The sequence below is a fragment of the Sinohyriopsis cumingii genome, chromosome 12 (assembly GCF_028554795.1).
Source record: "Sinohyriopsis cumingii isolate HCF-2022 chromosome 12, ASM2855479v2, whole genome shotgun sequence".
Taxonomy (NCBI): domain Eukaryota; kingdom Metazoa; phylum Mollusca; class Bivalvia; order Unionida; family Unionidae; genus Sinohyriopsis; species Sinohyriopsis cumingii.
This window is the reverse complement of record NC_142972.1, coordinates 46982309-47003398: the sequence shown is the minus strand read 5'-3', so window position 1 is coordinate 47003398 and position 21090 is coordinate 46982309. Positions and strand designations below refer to the sequence as shown.

The 21090-nt window shown below is 36.3% G+C and overlaps 1 protein-coding gene across 1 annotated transcript; it reads right to left on the bottom strand.

Moving 5' to 3' along the window:
• Positions 1–10084: 10084 nt before the first annotated feature.
• Positions 10085–14433, bottom strand: LOC149786389 (uncharacterized). Its single transcript, XM_089976811.1, has 3 exons — positions 14327–14433; positions 12776–12855; positions 10085–11901 (listed from the first exon to the last, which is right to left on the bottom strand). Exons 2-3 carry the CDS (start codon positions 12825–12827, stop codon positions 10910–10912), a joined length of 1044 nt encoding a protein of 347 aa, XP_089832937.1. The 5' UTR covers positions 12828–12855; positions 14327–14433; the 3' UTR covers positions 10085–10909.
• Positions 14434–21090: the final 6657 nt, after the last annotated feature.

Genomic DNA, 21090 nt, shown 5'->3' with positions numbered 1-21090 from the left:
ACCACTGTTCAAACAAACGAAAGCACAATAGTAAAAAAATCCAATTCACTAATGCATTTTTTCCTCAAGTTTGTGGCCCTGAAACGTGTGTTAGCTGTTCAAGTTAGGGCCGCCGTTGAAAAGCTGGTTTACTGGATTTTTTTATAAGCGGGAACGGCAAGAAAGATGTTTTTGACGGCAAAGACAATGCAAAAGCTTGGTTACTATAACGTGCACTTATACCATGTTAGGAAAAAGAATCCATTAGATAACTAAAGAGAATTAAATTTTTCACTGCACTATTTAAATTATATGGGGGAAATCGTTGCCATTTAGTAACATTTCAAAAGAACAAAAGAAAACTTTATCCATTATGTAAATATGTTAATTTTATTGAAAGCTTGAAAAAAAAAATTAGAAACACATTTTAATTTTTTTATTTGACATATTTGTCATGATTGTTTTATTGTATTGTTTCCTAGGTAACCAAATATTTTTGCTATAGGATTTTGCGTAGAAATCACTCGAAAATAACTGGACGCTCGCGTCCTTTACAAGCATCAGTCTGTATACGTGTGACCTTTGGAAATGTCGTATCCAGTTCCAAGGTCATGAACTTCCTCAGTTCATTATAAGTAACACTACCTTGTCAGTCCTTATATGAAACGTTTCTAAAGTCAGTTCATGTTTTGGTCATGCGACGACTAAAATGTTCACTTTGTTTTAAAAAGACAACAATATTTGCATTTCGTATCTGAGGTAGTGAAAGTGAATTAAAAGTATGTACTTTTAGTTAGATGTTTTCTAGACGTGAAATTAAAAGATCGTGATTTAATTTTTAAACTAATTTATTCAATTAATCTGCATTTAAAAATAAACGTGAAAACAAACGAGTAAATATATACAACAAATTATAATAGAAATAAGACAAAGTAAGACCAAGACAAACATACAGTCCAGTTATTTAAATTTAAAGCTCAGACCCGATATTCTTTCATATTATGATGTCATCTTCAATGTTGTCACAAAACATAAAAAATTTGGAATTAAATGGAAATAGTTAAGAATCTTCTAAAATTCAAACTTTCGAAATGCTTTCAGTTCTACTTAGAAATCAATGTGTCGCAATGCTTGTAAAATGCTGATAAAAGGCAGTGTGTGTGTGTGTGTGTTTGTTAGTGCTTTAGCTCGACCTATGAACTTGCTAGTTTGTATCCATGTTTGACAAAAACAATTTCCTTTGCGTATGAGGATGAAATCAAATACATAAAACGTGTTTTTGACTATAAAGCAAATGCATTAAACATTAAAATAAGTACACAATAACACGTGCAGATATATAATTCAAACAAATAATTCAACAGGTCCTATTTATTTTCTCTCAAAACGTTCGGTCAGTTGGAAACAAAGAGAACGGAAAATATATTTTATAATTAGTTTATGCGGAGTAGCATATCAAACGTGTACGTTATTCACTACTATCATTCATAATTAGCCCAAAACTTGCTGCCTGGGTTTGCACAAGGACTAATTTGGCCGCAGTGGATTACACTTTATGGGTTGTTCCCAGAGCTACGATTGCTCGACTTATGAAACTTGTTGGGATGCTACGTTTGTTTTTGCCTAATGGAACTTTCTGGAAATTCTGCAGAGATTCACTAGCTAAGACTAAAAAAAAATTGTTATGCCATATCTAGGACCTAGTTTGCCGCAATTGAAGAAACTTGCTGGACTGAGTTTACTAATGCAGATAAAACTTTCTGGATTGTCCCAATCATGCATCTGTTGATAATAATCTTGGTAACTTATCCCCAGAGCAGAACTTGCCAAGACTGAATAAGTTCTCGGAATACTATTTGGGCTGCGTTTTCCTAGGCCGCTTTAACTTTCTGTGCTGTCTCCGGAGCTGAGTTTGCTCAGGTTGGTGCGACTTGCTGGGGAATCTCCATAGCTGCGTTTTCTAAGGCTGGTGAAACTCTTGTGATTTTCGCCAATTCATCAAAAACCTCTCGCTTTACAAACAGCGGTTTTGTCTCTCAGCATATTTACGCATACTCTCTTTAAATTTTTCTCAAATTTAGACCTGATAACATGTAAAGGAAAAGGTTAGATAAAGACTGATTTTGTCCCTCAATCAGATGCCTGTGAAACTCCTCTTGATAAAAGAACCTATTTTCGTGGAGTATGTATGTATGTATGTATGTATGTATGTATGTATGTATGTATGTGTGTGTGTGCGTGCGTGCGTGCGTGCGTACGTGCATGTATGCATGCATGCATGTATGTTGTTGTTGTTGTTGGGTTTAACGCCATTTTTCAGCACACGATAGGCTATGCATGGCGGCCAGTATTAATGGCGGAGGAAGAACCCGGAAAAAACCCCGGAAAGAACCACCGACCCACGAGAAGCTACTGGCAAGCTTTCTCACATACCCACATTGGCTGAATCCGATATGTATGTATGTATGTATGTATGTATGTACGTACGTACGTTCGTCTGTCTGTCTACCTGCCTGCCTGCCTGCATGCATGCATGTATGTATGTATGTATGTATGTATGTATGAGTGTGTATATATGTATGTATGTATGTATGTACGTACGTTAATCAGAAACACTTGTAAAACTAAATGTGAAGCACCTTTTTTTCAAGACACCTTTGTTAAAAGATTGTCAATTATGTTTTAGCACTTTCTGAGGCGAAGCATGTTTGAAGGTTTTACTGTTTTAGTGACTGCGGTCATATCTGGAGACTACTGTGGGTTATACAAAAATTGGAAGCCCTTTTCTGCATTAATATTGTCTGTGATATGTCATTTAAATCTTTAATATGTTTCGCAACGTGAGCCATATTTGATGGATAATCCGTCAGGTAACGATACTTCTATTACATATCTTGAATTATCATGGAACGGTCTTGAAAAGGAGCCGTGTTTCTTTCAATTTAGCATCGGCGGCCGAAATTGTGATTGTGAATCGTCCTCATATTCACAGACTTTAAAGACCTTTTCGCCACGATGATTCCTGTCAAGATTGGTTGAAATTAGTCCAGTGAGTTTGAAATTCTGTTGAACATATCAATTGTTAACTAACAAGAGACGATTTAGACATCACCAAAACGTAAACTCACTTCGCATTGCCAGATTAATAATAATAATAATAATAATAATAATAATATTAATAAGAACTTTGTATAGAGCCTAATCTTTAGAAGCTCTAAGCGCTTTACAACATTGGACAACACCTGTAAGATAAAAACATATAATAATATTCTTACAAAAACAAACACCATGAAATTAGAAAAACATTAAAAAATAAAAAACATGCTGAGAATATTTCAGGTAGGAAACATTATTAGGTCTTTAAGTTTGTTCTTGCAGTCGAAATGAGTTTTGAGAGCCCTCTTGAATATGATCACTGTGTCTTTGTGTCTAAGTTCAGTGGGCAATTCATTCCACGTTGCTGGGCCCTGGTATACAAAAGAACGTTGTCCATATTTGTTGTTGTTGAGTTTAATTATAGTGGCGTGCGCACAATTGTGCATGTGCCACTTTTTTCTGACTGAACCGCAGCCTGCTAGTTGTTCCTGGGGAAGGGGATGGTGACACCTCCCTCAGGCTTTTATGGATTCAAGGAACCCTGATAGTTTGGCCTCAATCTGTGGGTCCATAAAAGTCCCCACAGTTGAATGGTTGGCTGTTATTAGTGGGAAGGAGAGCTCGGGAACGGTCCTGCTTACTTTACATCGCTGGTTTCTTGTTGCATTTGCCTGGTGTTTCTTGCGATTTTTTTTTTGTTATTTTATTATTTTTTTCTTTTTTTCGATTTTTTTTCTTTTTTGCTTCTTTAAAATGTTCTAAAAGGAGGGGGATGTTCTGTGCTGTTTATAGAGGTTCTTAGTAGAAATCATGTATGAAGAGAGATTTTCAAGGTTATTATGGTATTACTAGTCGAGGTGTTTAGGGTGTGTTTCCTACGTTATGCTATTTATAAGTTTTTAGATATTACCTCTTTAAGTTATTTATTAATTAATGTTTTTAGAGACTGAATGTTATTTATACTTTATTTAGCAAGAGACCGGAGTCCTAGCCGATTACACGGTTCGTTAAGGACATCTAGGACCGGAATCCTAGCTGATTACTCGGTTCGTTAAGGACATCTAGGACATCCGATTTTGAATACGTGGTGTAGATCTTCGGTGGTGTGGCAGTTAAAGCAGTTAATGTTGCTGGTTTGGGTCCTATAAACCTTCCAAAACTGCTTGCTAGTTTAGTTTTTCCAGTTATTATCCTGTTTATGGTTTTCTGTTCTAAATAGGTACCCTTAGGTAGCTGTATGTTCCTATCTAAGCTTTTTTGGGTTTCATGGTGCTTTTTACCTTTTGTGGAGGAGTTCCAAAAATCTTGCCATGTTTGGTCTATATATGTTTGTGCGAAGCTTATTGCTTCTGTAGAGCTATAGTTAAGCTTGATAGAGTTTTAATCTCCTAGTCTGGTTTTTGCAACTTTGCAACTTTGTCTGCTGTTTCGTTGCCAGAGATTCCAATGTGCGACGGTATCCACATGAGCTCGACTAATTGATGTGCTGTGGTGATATCGTCGATTAATTGGCATGCTCTGTCGAGGAATTGTTCCCTAGAGTGTGTATTGCGATTTTGGATCGATTTGATAACGCTTAGGGAATCGCTTATAATGACTGCTTTAGGTATTTGGTTGTCTTTGATCCATTGTAGTGATTCAAGTATAGCCCAGAATTCAGTGGTGTAAATGGGGCAATAGTCAGGTAATCTGGAACCCGTTTGTATATTGAATTCAGGGATGACTATTGCTGCTGCTGTTCTTGGTGGGTTGTTTGTTTTTGATCCATCGGTATATATTTTAACATAGTCCGGGTATTTTTGGTTGATTTCGTTTACCAGTACAGGTTTTAGTAAGTTTTCTTGTCTTTCTTTATTGTCTAATTTGGTAGCTTCAGTGTTAATCCTTGGTGGTTTTTGTAACCATGGTGATTTGTTCTGGTCTGTATTGTTTGTTACCTGGTTTTTTAGTAGAGGTATCTTTTCTCTTAGTTCAAGGATTACTTTGCCACTTAGTGTAATGGGTATGATTTTGGGTTTGAAGACAACTTTACACTTATTTATAGCTATTTTGGTGGGATGGTTGTCTGGGTGGGTATCTAATCGAATGGAGTATCGGAGGAGCAATTCTTGCCTACGTAATTTTAAGGGTAGTTCTCCTGCTAGTGTTTGTAGTTCTTCTAATGATGTTGAGGGGAGTGTTCCTGTGCATAATAGTAAGGCTTTTCTCTGGATAGTGTCAAGTTTTTGTAGTACAGGTTGCTTAGCCGAGTTATATGCTTGGCAACCGTAATCCAGTTTTGATCTAATTAGGGTTTTATATATCGTGATGAGGGTTTCCTGGTTGGATTCCCAGTCAGTCCATGTGATGTTCCTGAGTAAATTGAGATCTTTGTTACAATTCTGGGTGAGTTGTTCAATGTGCTGTTTCCATGTGAGGTGGCTGTCAAAGAACATTCCTAGGAATTTTACTACTGTTACGTATTTGATTAATTGATTTTGTATATAGAAGTTTGGATAGACTAGGTTATTATTTCGTTTGGGGGTGAATATGATTGCTACAGTTTTTTCATGAGATATTTTGAAACCTCATCTCCCTATGTTGTCTAGGCTCTGCTGGATTTCTTTAACTACTGTGTTATTGGCAGGATTTCCATTCCTCCATATGCCACTATCATCTGCAAATTGTGACAAGTTTATTTTTGTGGAGGCTGCATTGAGGTCAAGGTCGTTTACCATTAAGTTAAATAGTAAGGGACGTATTACACTGCCTTGTGGTGTTCCATTTTCAAGCGAATATTCTTCCGAATGGGTGTTGCCTGTTCTTGTGGTAATTTTCCGGCCTGTGAGGAAATCGCCAATCCAGTTGAACAAGCGTCCAGTTATTCCAAATTGGTTTAATCTGGCCATTAGTCCATTGGTCCATACTAGGTCGAACGCTTTTTCTAGGTCTAAAAAAACCTCTATGAGGTTGTGATCCGTTTTCCTATGTGCGTTAAAAGCGAGTTTGATGTCTGTTTCCAATCTGAGAAGTTTGTCAGTTGTGGACCGTTTGTTCCGAAAGCCACATTGATTTATGGAGAGTAGGTTATTGGTTTCTAGGTGGTGTTTCAACCTATTTGCGATTATTGTCTCCATTATTTTGCAAATATTGTTTGTAAAGGAGATGGGTCGGTACGAATTTATGTTGCTGGGATCTTTACCTAGCCTGGGGATTGGTATTACTATGGCTGTTTCCATTTGGTGGGTAGTTGGCCTTTATCCCATATCCTATTAAAGAGTTTGATTATGGTTATTGTTATATTGATAGGTAGTTTTTGAAGATAATGTAACCTAACTGATCCTTACCAGGGGATGTTTCGTTTTTGGATCGTATGGCTATCTTCCATTCATGTACTGTGATGTCGTTATTTAGGTGAGATTCTTTTGTTCTTTGGTCTTGAAACATTTGAGGTTGGGTTCCCTCCATTAGTTTTTTGTGTTCTTGAAAGTTTCTGGTGTGATTATTGTTGCTACTCATGTTCGAAAAATGCTTCGCTAATAGGTCTGCCTTATCTTTATTTGTTATGGCATTTTTAATTTTTGGGGCTGAGGTAGTTGCTTTCCCTTTGATGGCTTTTATCTTGTCCCATATTTGTTTTGAGTTTGATTTTAGACTCAGTTTAGAGCAAAGGGTTTGCCATAGATTAATTTTAGCAGTTTTTATAGTTTGTTTTAGTGCTTTTTCTTTATCTTTATATTGCTGGAAGTAGATAGAATTTTTGGTGCGTTTATATTTATTTAAGGCCCTTTTTTTGTCTTTATGTGCTATAGTGCACTGTTGGGTCCAGCATGGTACAGGGTTTTTATTTTGGATATTAGTTGTCTTTGGTATGCATCGGTTAGCTGCTTCTATAATTGTGTCTGTTATGTTATCATAATACATGTCAATACTTGGGCTTTCTAAGTGATTTGGATTTACTCTAGCTAGTAATAATTGGAATTGGTCCCAGTCTGCCTGTTGGTACATCCATTTAGGTGGGGTTTCGTTTGGAATGTGTTGAGTTTTTGTTTGAATATTGATTGTGATGGGAAAATGGTCACTTCCTAACGTATCTTCCTGATCCACCCACCAATTTGTGATTTGAACCAATTTTGGGGTAGTGATGGTTAGGTCTATGGCTGAGAGAGCGCCATCCTCAGGGTTTAATCTAGTGTTCGACCCGTCATTTAAGATGACCAGATTGTTCTCAGTTATCCATTTTTCAACCATTTTCCCTCTTTGATCTTTCTTTTTACCTCCCCATAATTCACTGTGTGCGTTGAAGTCGCCACAGATCATTAGATTGTTGTTGTTGTTATTAGTGATTGCCTTTAGTGAGATTAGGTTGGTAGGGCAGAAGGTACCCCCTGGGTCGTATGCATTTATTATTTGAATGTTTGTGGTTCCTATATTTATCATTACTGACATTATTTCGATGCTATTATTGATGTTTAGGTTAGAGGGTAATTCTATTACTTCATAGTAGATTAGTGTATCTATTAAAAAAATTGCTAGTCCACCCCCTTTCTGCCCCATAGGTCTGTTTTTAAAGATTCCCTGGGTATAGCCTTGTAGTTTGGGCAGGCGTTTGTGTTCTTGTGTTATGAGGGTTTCCTGTAGGCAGATTACGTCTGGTTTTACGGCCGTATTATTCAGTTTGTTCTGCAGTTCTGATAGGTTTTTAAAGATTCCTCTGCAGTTCCATTGCCAGATGGTGATTTTATTATTTTTTGTACTATTCATTTTTGACGTTGTCTTTATCTGTTAGTCTTGTGGTCCAATCAGCTAGTATGGTGAAAATGGTTTTGAGGGTTCTCATTATGCTACTGAGATCTTGCATTAGGGTTCCTGTTGTTAGGTTCATTACTTCCTGTATTAATTCTGTGTTGGGGTGTGTGTTAGGTTTGGGGATGTTTGGGGTGACAGTTTTGTTTGTATCTGGAGTGTTATCAGGGTGGTCATGGTTTGTTACAATGTGGGTTGTAGTTTTTGGTTCTTTTGTTTCCTGATTCGAGGGTATGTTTTGCGGTGCAATGTTTTCCCTTCTGATTCTGCGTGGAGAGTTTTGGTGCTCATTGATTGTTTCAGAGGTAGATTTTGGTGTGTTGGGGTTGTTTTTACAAATAATGTTTTTGACAGAATGGTAGGTGAGGTGTTTTTCGTTCATTAAGTCCACTATTTGTTTCTCTTTTATTGCAAATCTGCATTCTGCCGATCTAGGATAATGGTTTTCTTTACAGTTAGCACATTTTTGTTTAATTGTGTGGCATTCTCCTTTGTGTTGACCTCCGCAGTACTTAATCTTGGTTTGAATGTACATCTGAGGGCATAGTGTCCCCAGTGCAGGCATTTGGTGCAAAATCTTGGCATATTTATGTAGTTTTCCATATGACTTTGTTTTCATAGTGGGAATAATGAGTATACGATTGTCAGAAGAGGAGCGTAAGTATCTTGCTGCTGTGTACACATGGGTGCGGTCGGATAGGTATGTTGGACTAGAGTCCGACAGTGAAACGGAGCACAGAGAACAAATTTTGTGTTTGATTCTGGATTGAATGGATAGCCAGTGTAGGGTACAGAGCAGCAGGGAGGTGTGCTCTGATAGTGGTACTCTAAGTATGATCCGAGCAGCTGTGTTTTGAACTTTTTGAAGTTTCTGGAGTAGATATTGAGATGAACCAGCCAGAATTGAGATACAATAGTCCAGTCTTGAAAGTACTAATGAACACACAAGTATTTTAGTAGCATCAACTGAAAGATATTTGCGAATTGAGCTGATGCATCTCAGCTCAAGATATGCAGCCTTGCATATGTTCATGACATGTTGGTGCAATGTGAGAGTACTGTCCAGAGTAACACCTAGGTTTCGTACTGATTGTGTGAATTTAATGTTGGCGTTGCTGATATTGATTGTTTGAGGTAAATGATGTGAATGAGAAAGTCTTTGTGTTGTGATCAGAATGGCCTCAGTTTTATCATCATTCATCTGCAGCTTGTTACATGTCATCCCTGATTTCACTTCAGAAATGCACCTCTCTACACCTTGGATGGTAGCATCAACTTCAGTTGGGTGGCTAGATTTGTATATTTGTGATGTCATCAGCGTACAATTGGTGAGACACTGGATGATGATCTATGACACTTGAGAGCGACTGAGTGTACAGAATGAAGAGAACAGGTCCAAGAACAGACCCCTGTGGAACACCACAACATAGATCAACTGGGCTGGAGTGTATTCCATTTGCAGATACAATTTGTGTCCTGTTGACCAAGTAGGACTTGAACCACAGTAAGGCTGTACCATGAATGCCAAATACATGCTGGAGACGGTGAAGTAATATATCATGGTCTATTGTGCCAAATGCTGCAGACAAAACAAAGAGGGTGAGGACTGTAATCTTTCCGCTATCCAACGCAGAGAGAATGTCATTAACTACTTTTAGAAGAGTAGTTTCAGTACTGTGGCAAGGGCGATATGCAGATTGTACATTGCTAAAAAGACTGTTTGAATTTAGATGAGATACAAGCTGGGATAGAACAACCTTTCTTAAGATTTTTGATATGAATGGGAGATTAGAAACTGGGCGTAGTTCTTTAAATCATTATGGCCTAGTGTTGGTTTCTTCAGCAGAGGCTTTACAATGTCAGTTTTGAAAAAGACTAAGACTAAATTACTGATAGGCTGCATTGTATTTTTTTAAATCTTAGTTTTTCGGTGATTGAATCAGATAAATATCGCAACAGAATGCAAATTTAATTTGATATCCTAATCAGAGTAAACATCTCTTAAACTTTACAAAACAGATTACTTAATGAAAATGGCTACCAAGAATGTGTACAAGATATTCATGCATATATATCTTATATATAAAGCACAAATCCGTAGTATTGTAGTTATTGATCACGTTTGCTATTTTATTTAGAATACATGGTTTGTAAACATGAAGTTATTTTATGACAACGTAACCCATAAATTAACTACATAGAAATTAAAATGAACACAAAAGACTTTTTCATTAATAAAATTATTTATTTACAACAGTAAATAAGATAGCTTCCATTTGCCAAGGAAGTATAACAGTAGAGAACAAGTCTCTAACATTTCTAAACCTACACTTCTAAACATAAAACAACACAGCACCATACGCAGAAATAATGTTTATATAGCTACAAAACAGCAAAAGAACACACACACACACACACACACACACACACACATATATATATATATATATATATATATATATATATATATATATATATATATATATATATATATATATATATATATATATATATATATATATATATATATATATATATATATATATTCTATTCAGAGTGACGATATGGAATTCATGTATAATGCTTATTTTCAATCTTTGATTCTAGCATCAAACTGATCGTTATGCTGCTACGCTGCTGCTAGATGTAATTGCAATTTAAGCTAAACCGGAAAAATCCTCATATATTTTAAGGTTTATGCACGAATCTACGCGCAGATAATAAGCATTCTTCAGGCTGAACGAGTTCTATTCAGGTCTCACAGATAAATGCCAGTGACAATCAAAATGTTAAAGCTTTGGAATTCCTAAAATATTCTAACTGGTATATACCCGGTAATCTATGCGTCAGATCTTACTTACGATCGGCAATAATGCAACAGCCTATCACAGTATTAATTTACAAACGTGTGAACGTATTAGTTTAAACCGATGAAACTTCCTGAATTGTCACCAGCACCTTGTTTGTAAAGAATGATGAAACTTGCGGGCACCTCTTGAGAGCTTAACTCGCCGAGGCTAATACAAATGGATGGGGCATCTCCAGATTTTCATTTGCTGAGGCTGATGAAACTAGCTGGGGCATCTCCGGCACTTCTTTTGCTGAGGCTAATAAAACTAGCTGGGGCATCTCCGGAGCTTCGTTTGCTGAGGCTAATGAAGCTAGCTGGAGCGTCATCGGCGCTTCGTTTGCTGAGGCTAATAAAACTAGCTGGGGCATCTGCGGCACTTCGTTTGCTGAGGCTAATAAAACTAGCTGGTGCGTCATCTGCGCTCCGTTTGCTGAGGCTAATAAAACTAGCTGGGGCGTCATCGGCACTTCGTTTGCTGAGGCTAATAAAACTAGCTGGAGCGTCATCGGCACTTCGTTTGCTGAGGCTAATAAAACTAGCTGGAGCGTCATCGGCACTTCGTTTGCTGAGGCTAATAAAACTAGCAGGAGCGTCATCTGCGCTCCGCTTGCTGAGACTGATGAAACTAGCCGGTGCGTCTTCTGCACTTCGTTTGCTGAGGCTAATAAAACTAGCTGGGGCATCTCCGGCACTTCGTTTGCTGAGGCTTATAAAACTAGCTGGGGCGTCATCGGCACTTCGTTTGCTGAGGCTAATAAAACTAGCTGGAGCGTCATCGGCACTTCGTTTGCTGAGGCTAATAAAACTAGCTGGGGCATCTCCGGCACTTCGTTTGCTGAGGCTTATAAAACTAGCTGGAGCGTCATCTGCACTCCGTTTACTGAGACTGATGAAACTAGCTGGAGCGTCTTCTGCACTTCGTTTGCTGAGGCTAATAAAACTAGCTGGAGCGTCATCTGCATTCCGTTTGCTGAGACTGATGAAACTAGCAGGTGCGTCTTCTGCACTTCGTTTGCTGAGGCTAATAAAACTAGCTGGAGCGTCATCTGCACTCCGTTTACTGAGACTGATGAAACTAGCTGGAGCGTCTTCGGCACTTCGTTTGCTGAGGCTTATAAAACTAGCTGGTGCATTTTCGGCACTTCGTTTGCTGAGGCTAATAAAACTAGCTGGAGCGTCTGCATTAATTCCTGTGAAGGGAGTAATAGTTTTCCCGATTATTAAATCTTGATAAACAAAGTCTCACAGAAGGCCAGAAAACAGTAAAGTTTGAAGAAGCAATTGAAATGCCAATGAATTTATTAAGTTTTATATAGGGTTTCTAGAGATTTATTTTTTTATCTGCGTATCATAATCGTCTTTTGGAATACTAATTCTGTTTTCGTTTTGTTTATTATTACTACTCAGAAACATCAAATGAAAGCGGGAAATCACATATACATTGCGTTTTGAAATGAATCAACGATATTTATTTGAGTAAATGACGGATATACTTTAAAAAAAACTCATCCGGACTGCATGAAAAGGTAAAATTGCCATTTTCAAATGGACGAAATCTCCTATGGCCGAGGAATGAATACAAGGACATAGACTTAGGACTATATTTTTTGTAATTCAAATAGTAATTCAAATTCAAATGAACCCATTACAACCACACTTGACAAAGTCTTCAAGTAGAGAACTTTACCCCATTTTTTCTTTTAATCCTTGAACAACTTTTCAATACTATATAAACTTCTATGCAAGTTTTCTTATAAAAGTTGTTCCTATAGATATTGGTTTCAGACAAATATCTGGTTGATGTTTTACCACATTTCCAACTTCTTTGGAATCTGATCAGTCCATCAGGATAGTGATTGTATTTAATTTGCTGAACGAAATTCTGCACCTGCTTATAACAAGATTATCTTGGTGGCCAGGATTTCATCTTTGTCTCCATTATTTGTTTGCTTATTATAATGTGTATATTGTTCTTAACGTATTTTGAAAAAAAGGATGGGGAAAAATAAATTCAAGATAAACAATGCCCAGTTTGAAAACATTTTGTAATAAAGTATTACTTACCATTAATAAATGCAGCAATGAGAAAGGCAGCAAATGTGTACTGTGCCCTCATTTTTCCTGAGTAGAGCAGGGCAAAACGTCTGCAAAAAAGTAATAATAATTATAATCACAATGATAATTATAATCATATTATTATCTTTATCATTATTTTTCTGGCAAGGTTTGCATCATGTGATTTTTTTAATTTTGTTAGGTTTCTGTCCACCGTGACAGATGAATTTTTAAACTGGGACGGTTTGCTGCAACAAAATAGTATCTATAGATAGTTTCATTAGTGATACTTTAAGTCCCTTGATGAGTAATTATATCCTAGATGAAGCTAATGAAGAGTAATTGCATGTCATGAATATAATGTGTATGATGTATACAAAATACACTCGTGATAGTACGCAAGGATGCGTTTTCCACTGTCAACACCATACGTTGTTATTTTAGCTACACATTTGTCAACACTATACAATGGTATTTTAGCTACACATTTGTCAACACTATACGGTGCTGTTTCAGCTACATATTTGTAAACACAATACGGTGTTAATTTAGCTACAGATTTGTCAACACTATACAGTGCTATGTTAGCTACACATTTGTCAACACTATACGTTGTTATTTTAGCTACACATTTGTCAACACCATACGATGTTTTTTTAGCTACACATTTGTCAACACTATACAGTGCTATTTTAGCTACACATTTGTCAACACTATACAGTGCTATTTTAGCTACACATTTGTCAACACTATACGGTGCTGTTTCAGCTACATATTTGTAAACACAATACGGTGTTAATTTAGCTACAGATTTGTCAACACTATACAGTGCTATTTTAGCTACACATTTGTCAACACTATACAGTGTTATTTTAGCTACACATTTGTCAACACTATACGGTGTTATTTTAGCTACACATTTGTCAACACTATACAGTGCTATTTTAGCTACACATTTGTCAACACTATACAGTGCTATTTTAGCTACACATTTGTCAACACTATACGGTGTTATTTTAGCTACACATTTGTCAACAAAATACGGTGTTATTTTAGCTACAGATTTGTCAAATAGATCATTAAGAACAATATAAGCAACTGACCTGACATTCATGACAGTGCTAATTAAACCCTTGTCTAATAAATATTTACGAAAATGTAGAATACACTGTCTTGTACACTAGGTATTTACGACAAATTTCAACCTTACCATACATAAAATATGTATTCATTATTTATTTATTTACAAACTAACCTACACCTAATTTAAATATTCTGATAAAAAATAAAACCAGTAGGTACATTTCGTAGAAACAAGATATGCGTATGCATAAAGTTAAAGTAAGAACTCAAAAGCAACCAAACTCAATAAACATCATCATTTTAATAAGTTAATCCCACAACAGGGAACATAATTGTTCGATTTACAGTGTATACATTTTCTGTTTATAATCATGTAGATTAAAATTAATTTTATAGAAGCGTTACAGTTTCTTCAATCCACTCAGTACTCTTCGCTAAATAATCTTATGGTATAATTAGCATAACAATATATCTTACCTTCTCTGTGGTGTTGCTGGTTGACTGTGCTGAGTTTGGAAGCCAGGGATCCTTATAAAGCAATAAATGACTTACGTCAAAGATGACCTGCCGCTCCTGTACGAATGTTTTCAAAAATATACTGTTTACAAGAAATTTGTGATTTCGCAGAATTGTCATCTGTCGTCAGAATTAACCCGTAGATCATGTAATATTTAGTCAACATGTCAAGTTCTTGAGTGCAATATCGAATTAAACCTTATGGCAATCTGACAACACTGTCCATGCATGAAAAACTAATCCGAAGACTCTTTGTTCTTGCTGACCTGTTTATCTTATAAATATATTCAAGCACACACAATAAAATGCTTCACAGATTTGTATGATAATATGAACTTATGATAAAAATGAAGAAGAACACCAATAATAGCAATAATAATAATAATAATAATAATAATAATAATAATAATAATAATAATAATAATAATAAATAAATAAATAAATAAATAAATAAATAAATAAGTAAATAAATAAACGACAGCAATAACATCGCTGGTATTACCTGATATTTGAAAACACAAAACAATATAACTTGTCTTTTAAAAAAGTTGCGTTTTGTCTCCGAAAACTTAATTTGTGCAATACAATTTGTTTGTCTGTCTTTTTGTCGTTACAAACAATAAGCAATCTGTAGAGTTTGTAATTCTATCAGAAACATCAATTAGATTTTTTTCATGATACTATTCAAATACTTAAATCAACGAGTGACTCGTTAACGGATAGATTAGGATGAATGAGTGAATGACTTATTAATGGATAGATTAGGGTGAATGAGTGAATGACTTATTAACGGATGGATTAGGGTGAATGACTTACTAACAAATGGATCAGGGTGAATGAACGAGTGACTTACTAACAGATGGATCAGGGTGAATGAGCGAGTGTTTTACTAGCCGAAGGATCAAAGTGAATGAGCGAGTGACTTACTGGCCGATGGACCAGGGTGAATGAGTGAGTGACTTACTAGCCGATGGACCAGGGTGAATGAGTGAGTGACTTACTAGCCGATGGACCAGGGTGAATGAGCGAGTGACTTACTGGCCGATGGACCAGGGTGAATGAGTGAGTGACTTACTAACCGATGGACCAGGGTGAATGAGTGAGTGACTTACTAGCCGATGGACCAGGGTGAACGAGTGAGTGACTTAGTAGCCGATGGACCAGGGTGAATGAGTAAGTGACTTACTAGCCGATGTATCAGGGTGAACGAGTGAGTGACTAACTATTCTATGGATCAGGGTGAATGAGCGAGTGACTTACTAGCCGATGGACCAGGGTGAATGAGTGAGTGACTTACTAACCGATGTATCAGGGTGAACGAGTGAGTGACTTACTAGCCGATGGACCAGGGTGAATGAGTCAGTGACTTACTTGCAGATGTATCAGGGTGAATGAGTCAGTGACTAACTAGTCTATGGATCAGGGTGAATGAGCGAGTGACTTACTAGCCGATGGATCAGGGTGAAGGAGCGAGTGACCCAAAGACTGTTAATAAGCGTCTTATTATCACACTACTGACTTTGATTTGTCCACAAATCGATGACAAAGGCAATGTGCTGGTTGACTGTCGGTCACTCAAAACTTTTCTACTTCGGTCAGATGGGCATAATTCAGACATAAACTCTTTTGGGATGAGCACCTTTTTGGAACTTCAACGGCTACAGCAAGACGCTGGGTTACGATTTGCTAACGTCAGCTTGCGCAAATAAATAAATTCCTGATATGGCAGAAAGTAAGGAAAATATCTTAAAACTCATTTTGTAATTAAATAAAGGATAATAAATGGGCTACAAACTGCAATACTTTTAATGGCTTGATCACACTCCGCTCTCACCTCAAAGACAAGACATATTTCAGACTATTAGTGCAATTACACTCCCAGCCCCTTTCACATTCGAGACTGAGACGTACTCTAGTCTAAGCATCAGTAGTGGATAGAGTCTAGATACCATGTGACAACATAACGAAGACTAATTGTCTTTTTTCTTTTATGCCCAAGTCAAGCAATTAGAACTAAAGGCATAGCATTTGGTAACAGTAGTTGATAAGCACAGAAGTGGAGATGTGATACTTGAAGCGAATGCATAGAATTCTATGTATAAGTAACCCTTGTCGGGCAAACAATATCCCACCTTTAAACTGTCCTATGCACTTCTTGTGTCATAAATTATGTCATATTTATGTTCCAATCAATAATACCTTCATCTAAATTATTTGCCTATTTCCGATTTATACTGTCAAGTCTCTACAAAAATCACATAAATACTTTAATGAATAATGTCATAATTTGCTTTTAAAAATGTGCACAGCTTGACAATGTTCAATCATTTGGTGCATAGCCGTAATAACTGTTAGTATTAGAGACATTCACGCAATTCAGATGTCATATCCGCATACGGTAAATTATATGATTTTCAGTCTCAAAGAAAACGTGTCTGACTCGCGCTCTTACCGTTAAGGTACATTCCTACCAAGATAAATCCTCCAATGCGATGCTCCTGAAGATCTGAAAATATGTATGAAGGAACCTAATGTTGATGATACTTTAGTATTGGACTTGATATGAAGGGCATAAATAACTCAAATATTCAAATCTTTTAAATATAATTTAAGTTAATATTTTACCTTGCATTGCAATTCGTAATCCTTCAGACAATTATGACAAATAATGTTCAAGCTGCTTTGAATAATTTAACATAAATATTGCGAGCACTAATTATTGCATTGGGTGAAAGATAATTCCAGTGGAAAGTGTAACTTAAAGCCCTTATCTAAGACAATATAAAAAAATCACCTTCACTCTTTCCATAGTTTCAACTCAGAGCCATATTTGTCTTGCAAGAATGGGAAAAAAATTAATTTCGAAACACAAAAATGGTGATGCATGGAGTAAACTATACGTAAATTTTAATCAGAATATAAAGAAATACGATCATCAGGCATACATATTGCTAAGAATCATCGTCTAATAAAGCATGTGTCTATGTCAATACCAGCTTTTTGAAAATGTTAAAACAACGTGAGCGAAAATTCATGCATATTCGTATTGTATGGGTAACATTTACTTTGATACACTTTATGGATATGGGTGTACATAAATCTACCGTGACCATGTCTTGACGCACGAAATACATTCCAACATGTTAAATGAAACTCCTCAACCTGTTCAAAACAACACTGGAGATTGTTATAGGGAAAAAGAACAGTTGTGAAAATGTAGTTCAAAAGATGACAGATATAAACTTGCTAAAATATGTAACATAGCATCTTCCATCAAGGTAAAAAAATAAATGTACACGACTATTTTATTTTAATTATTCAAGTGAATAAATATGCATATTATTTAATCGGTAAACGACCTTCAGCTGGATAATCTCATTTACGGTTAATTACGAAAACCGACCTTAAATAAATATGTCCAAGACTATGTGTAACTACTTGATCACTATGTCCAAGCCTATGTGTAACTACTTGATCACTATGTCCAAGCCTATGTGTAACTACTTGATCACAATGTCCAAGCCTATGTGTAACTACTTGATCACAATGTCCAAGCCTATGTGTAACTACTTGATCACAATGTCCAAGCCTATGTGTAACTACTTGATCACTATGTCCAAGCCTATGTGTAACTACTTGAGCACTATGTCCAAGCCTATGTGTAACTACCTGATCAGTATGTCCAAGCCTATGTGTAACTACTTGATCACTATGTCCAAGCCTATGTGTAACTACTTGATCACTATGTCCAAGCCTATGTGTAACTACTTGATCACTATGTCCAAGCCTATGTGTAACTACTTGATCACTATGTCCAAGCCTATGTGTAACTACTTGATCACTTTGTCCAAGCCTATGTGTAACTACTTGATCACTATGTCCGAGACTATATGTAACTACTTGATCACTAACACCGGTAAAACTGCTAAGACATCTTTGAGAGCAGTTACATTATAAGAGTTTATACATTATTTGCTTTTTTATACTTTGTAGGTATGTAGATATATTAAGTAAATAAAATGATGAAATAGCTTTGCAACTTTACAATCAATTTAAAATCAAATGAAAACAAAATAGGATATTGTTAAGAAATTGTACTGCTTTTAACATGCAAGGAAACTGTACGGTTTCAGATGTTGAAATTTATCTGATATGACTGATCGAAGTGATCAACTGTAAATTTATTATCTGTTATTGAAATGTGAAAGCAGTTTCTCAATTTATAATCCACCTATTTTACAGAGAAAGAAAACCATCTGCTTCTCGTGCCATTAAATCTCAGTTTAGCGTTAATCTGCTAAATATTTACTAGTATCGTCTTTATTTTCCCCTCTAAAGCCTAAATTATTAAAACTTTCCTTCTTTAAAATTATTTCTCGAACAATCTTTTCAGACTCACTGCCTTATCACGTGCACTAAAAGCAGCCTTGAGCCATCATAGGCTCCAAGAAAACACTATTTTGTTGTTGGGTTTTTTTGGGGGGGGGGCGGAAGCGCGGTGTCCTTAATTCTCGAATGTAAACATATTTTTCACACATTTTGTCATAAAATGGTGACATCATTTAATATATGATATTAGTATTGTTTGCAAATGGAAGCAACGTTATAAACAAGTTTTGACCCTATACAACTAGATGGGAGTAGCAGTTCGATCCAAAGAGACATAGTTAATGTGCTAGTATAGTGTCATGTCCTAAGGAAAGGTTGGGCGATCCATAATGTTCGAGCCAAAGAGTTGTTGTGGTTACGAAATTGAGGTCGAAATATACTGAATGTAAACAATACAGAAAACATTTCACATTTGGCATGCTTCACGCCCTAATAACCGTAGTAAAGAAAACATCGTTCTTCGTCAAACCCTTTAGTAATACTGTTTCTTAAATTTCTACATCACTACAGTCAAAACACTCCACACATATTAATGTAATTTGAAGCAAGCTAACATTGCAACATGAATCACACAATATTTTATTCTATTGTAATAATCAACTTTCAGGCAAGACAATTGTCTGCAAGTATTATGGCCGTTTATTATTCAGTCTTAAATGTAAGAATTGTGCTATCATTTCAAACCTATTAGCGTTTATAAATTTAACGAGTACATCGTGTAGCTTAATAAAGAAATCTACTGTGTGTGTGTGTGATTTGTATTTTTAACGTTGCTTTAACAATTTTTCAGTCATATCGCTACGATGTCGGCAGTGTGGCAGTTTATAGTGATGTCTAGCACTGAGGAATCATGCCGCAGACATGTAGCATGATGTCCCACCCAGTCACATTATCCTGACACCAGGCCGACCAGTCCTAAAACTAATCTCTTAATGCTGAGCACCAAGCGAGGCAGCACTATTTTTGTAAGTCTTTGGTATGACTCGACCGGGGGTCGAACCCACGACCTCCCGCGTCCGAGGCGGACGCTCTAACCACTAGGCCACCGGAGCGGTCGCGAAATTTACTGAGTTAATCAGAAGTTAAAACATTCTCACGGCGATGGTGGAAATTTAAAACATTTTATTAAGACCATTAAGAACAAATAAGCTTTTATATTTTTCAAAGACACATTTACAGCTTTGATTAATATGCTTGAATCATGTGATGCCTGTGTGATATCCTGTATAATATTTATCTTTAAATATATTTAGACTGCGTCTACAAAACGTTGCCGGTCCAGCTTGCTTATCTTAACATATTCCAAGAAAGTACAGATTTCACGCCCACTGCTCTTGTTCACACTGCAAGAACTTGTACCGGGTTTAGATACGGGATTTCCATTATATCAGATGACGAATGTCTAAACCAAAGTCGGGACAATCATACGACAAACACAGTCCGACAACAATAGCGAGGCGAAAGTACGATCGCCCTAGACTAATATAATTAATTATATCAGAGGCACGTGTATAGCCCGAAGATCAGGACGCATTCATTTAAAATGTGTAGTGTAAGTTTGCTTCGTGGTTGTATAAAATACGACATGATACACCACTTTTATGGTTTTTCCATGTGACATTTAAATCGTAGCAGTGATTAATTTCATAGCTAACAGTTTTAAAAGAGCATTTAATAATATTGAACATTAAAAAATGTTTCAAAAATTGTCATGCCTTTAATCTGTAATTTTATGTGAGATCTAGTAGACACAACACATGAAAACCAGAACGGAAATACTTTGAAATTTGGTGGTATTCAATCGATGATAAATTCATATTATTAAATGTATAGGTTCAGATTTATAGTAATTTCCATACTGTTAGTATTGCTTTATCAACCACTTGTACGTGTATCAAGGAAAGCGTTCTTAGTCATAATTCCTCTAAATCCTTTATGTTAGACACCTTACGTATGACTTAAATGGATTTAGTTCCTTTTCTGAATCTATCTTGCCAATGATAATGTTGGTTTCGACGTAGTCTGTTCTGCCAGATAGGCCGACTATGCCATCGCGCGTATCCTTATTATTTGATTTTAATATTTTGCGTACTGTTATCAATTTAATGCCAATATTATGTTATCGTTGCAGTCAAATACGCAAATCGTACATTGACTTATGTATGTATGCATGTATGCATGCATGCATGTATGTATGTATGTATGTATGTATGCATGCATGCATGCATGTCTGTATGTATGTCTGTATGTATGCATGTATGTATGTACGTACGTACGTATGTATGTATGCATGTTTCTCGCACACACTTTTGTATGACCCACTGTGTCTACACAAT

Bases quoted from the DNA above. Each gene is read 5' to 3' on its own strand.
- LOC149786389 (XM_089976811.1), bottom strand. From the start codon at position 12,827: ATGAGGGCACAGTACACATTTGCTGCCTTTCTCATTGCTGCATTTATT. The intron at 11,902-12,775 runs GTAAGTAATACT...CTCCCTTCACAG, and splicing joins CATTGCTGCATTTATTAATG to GAATTAATGCAGACGCTCCA.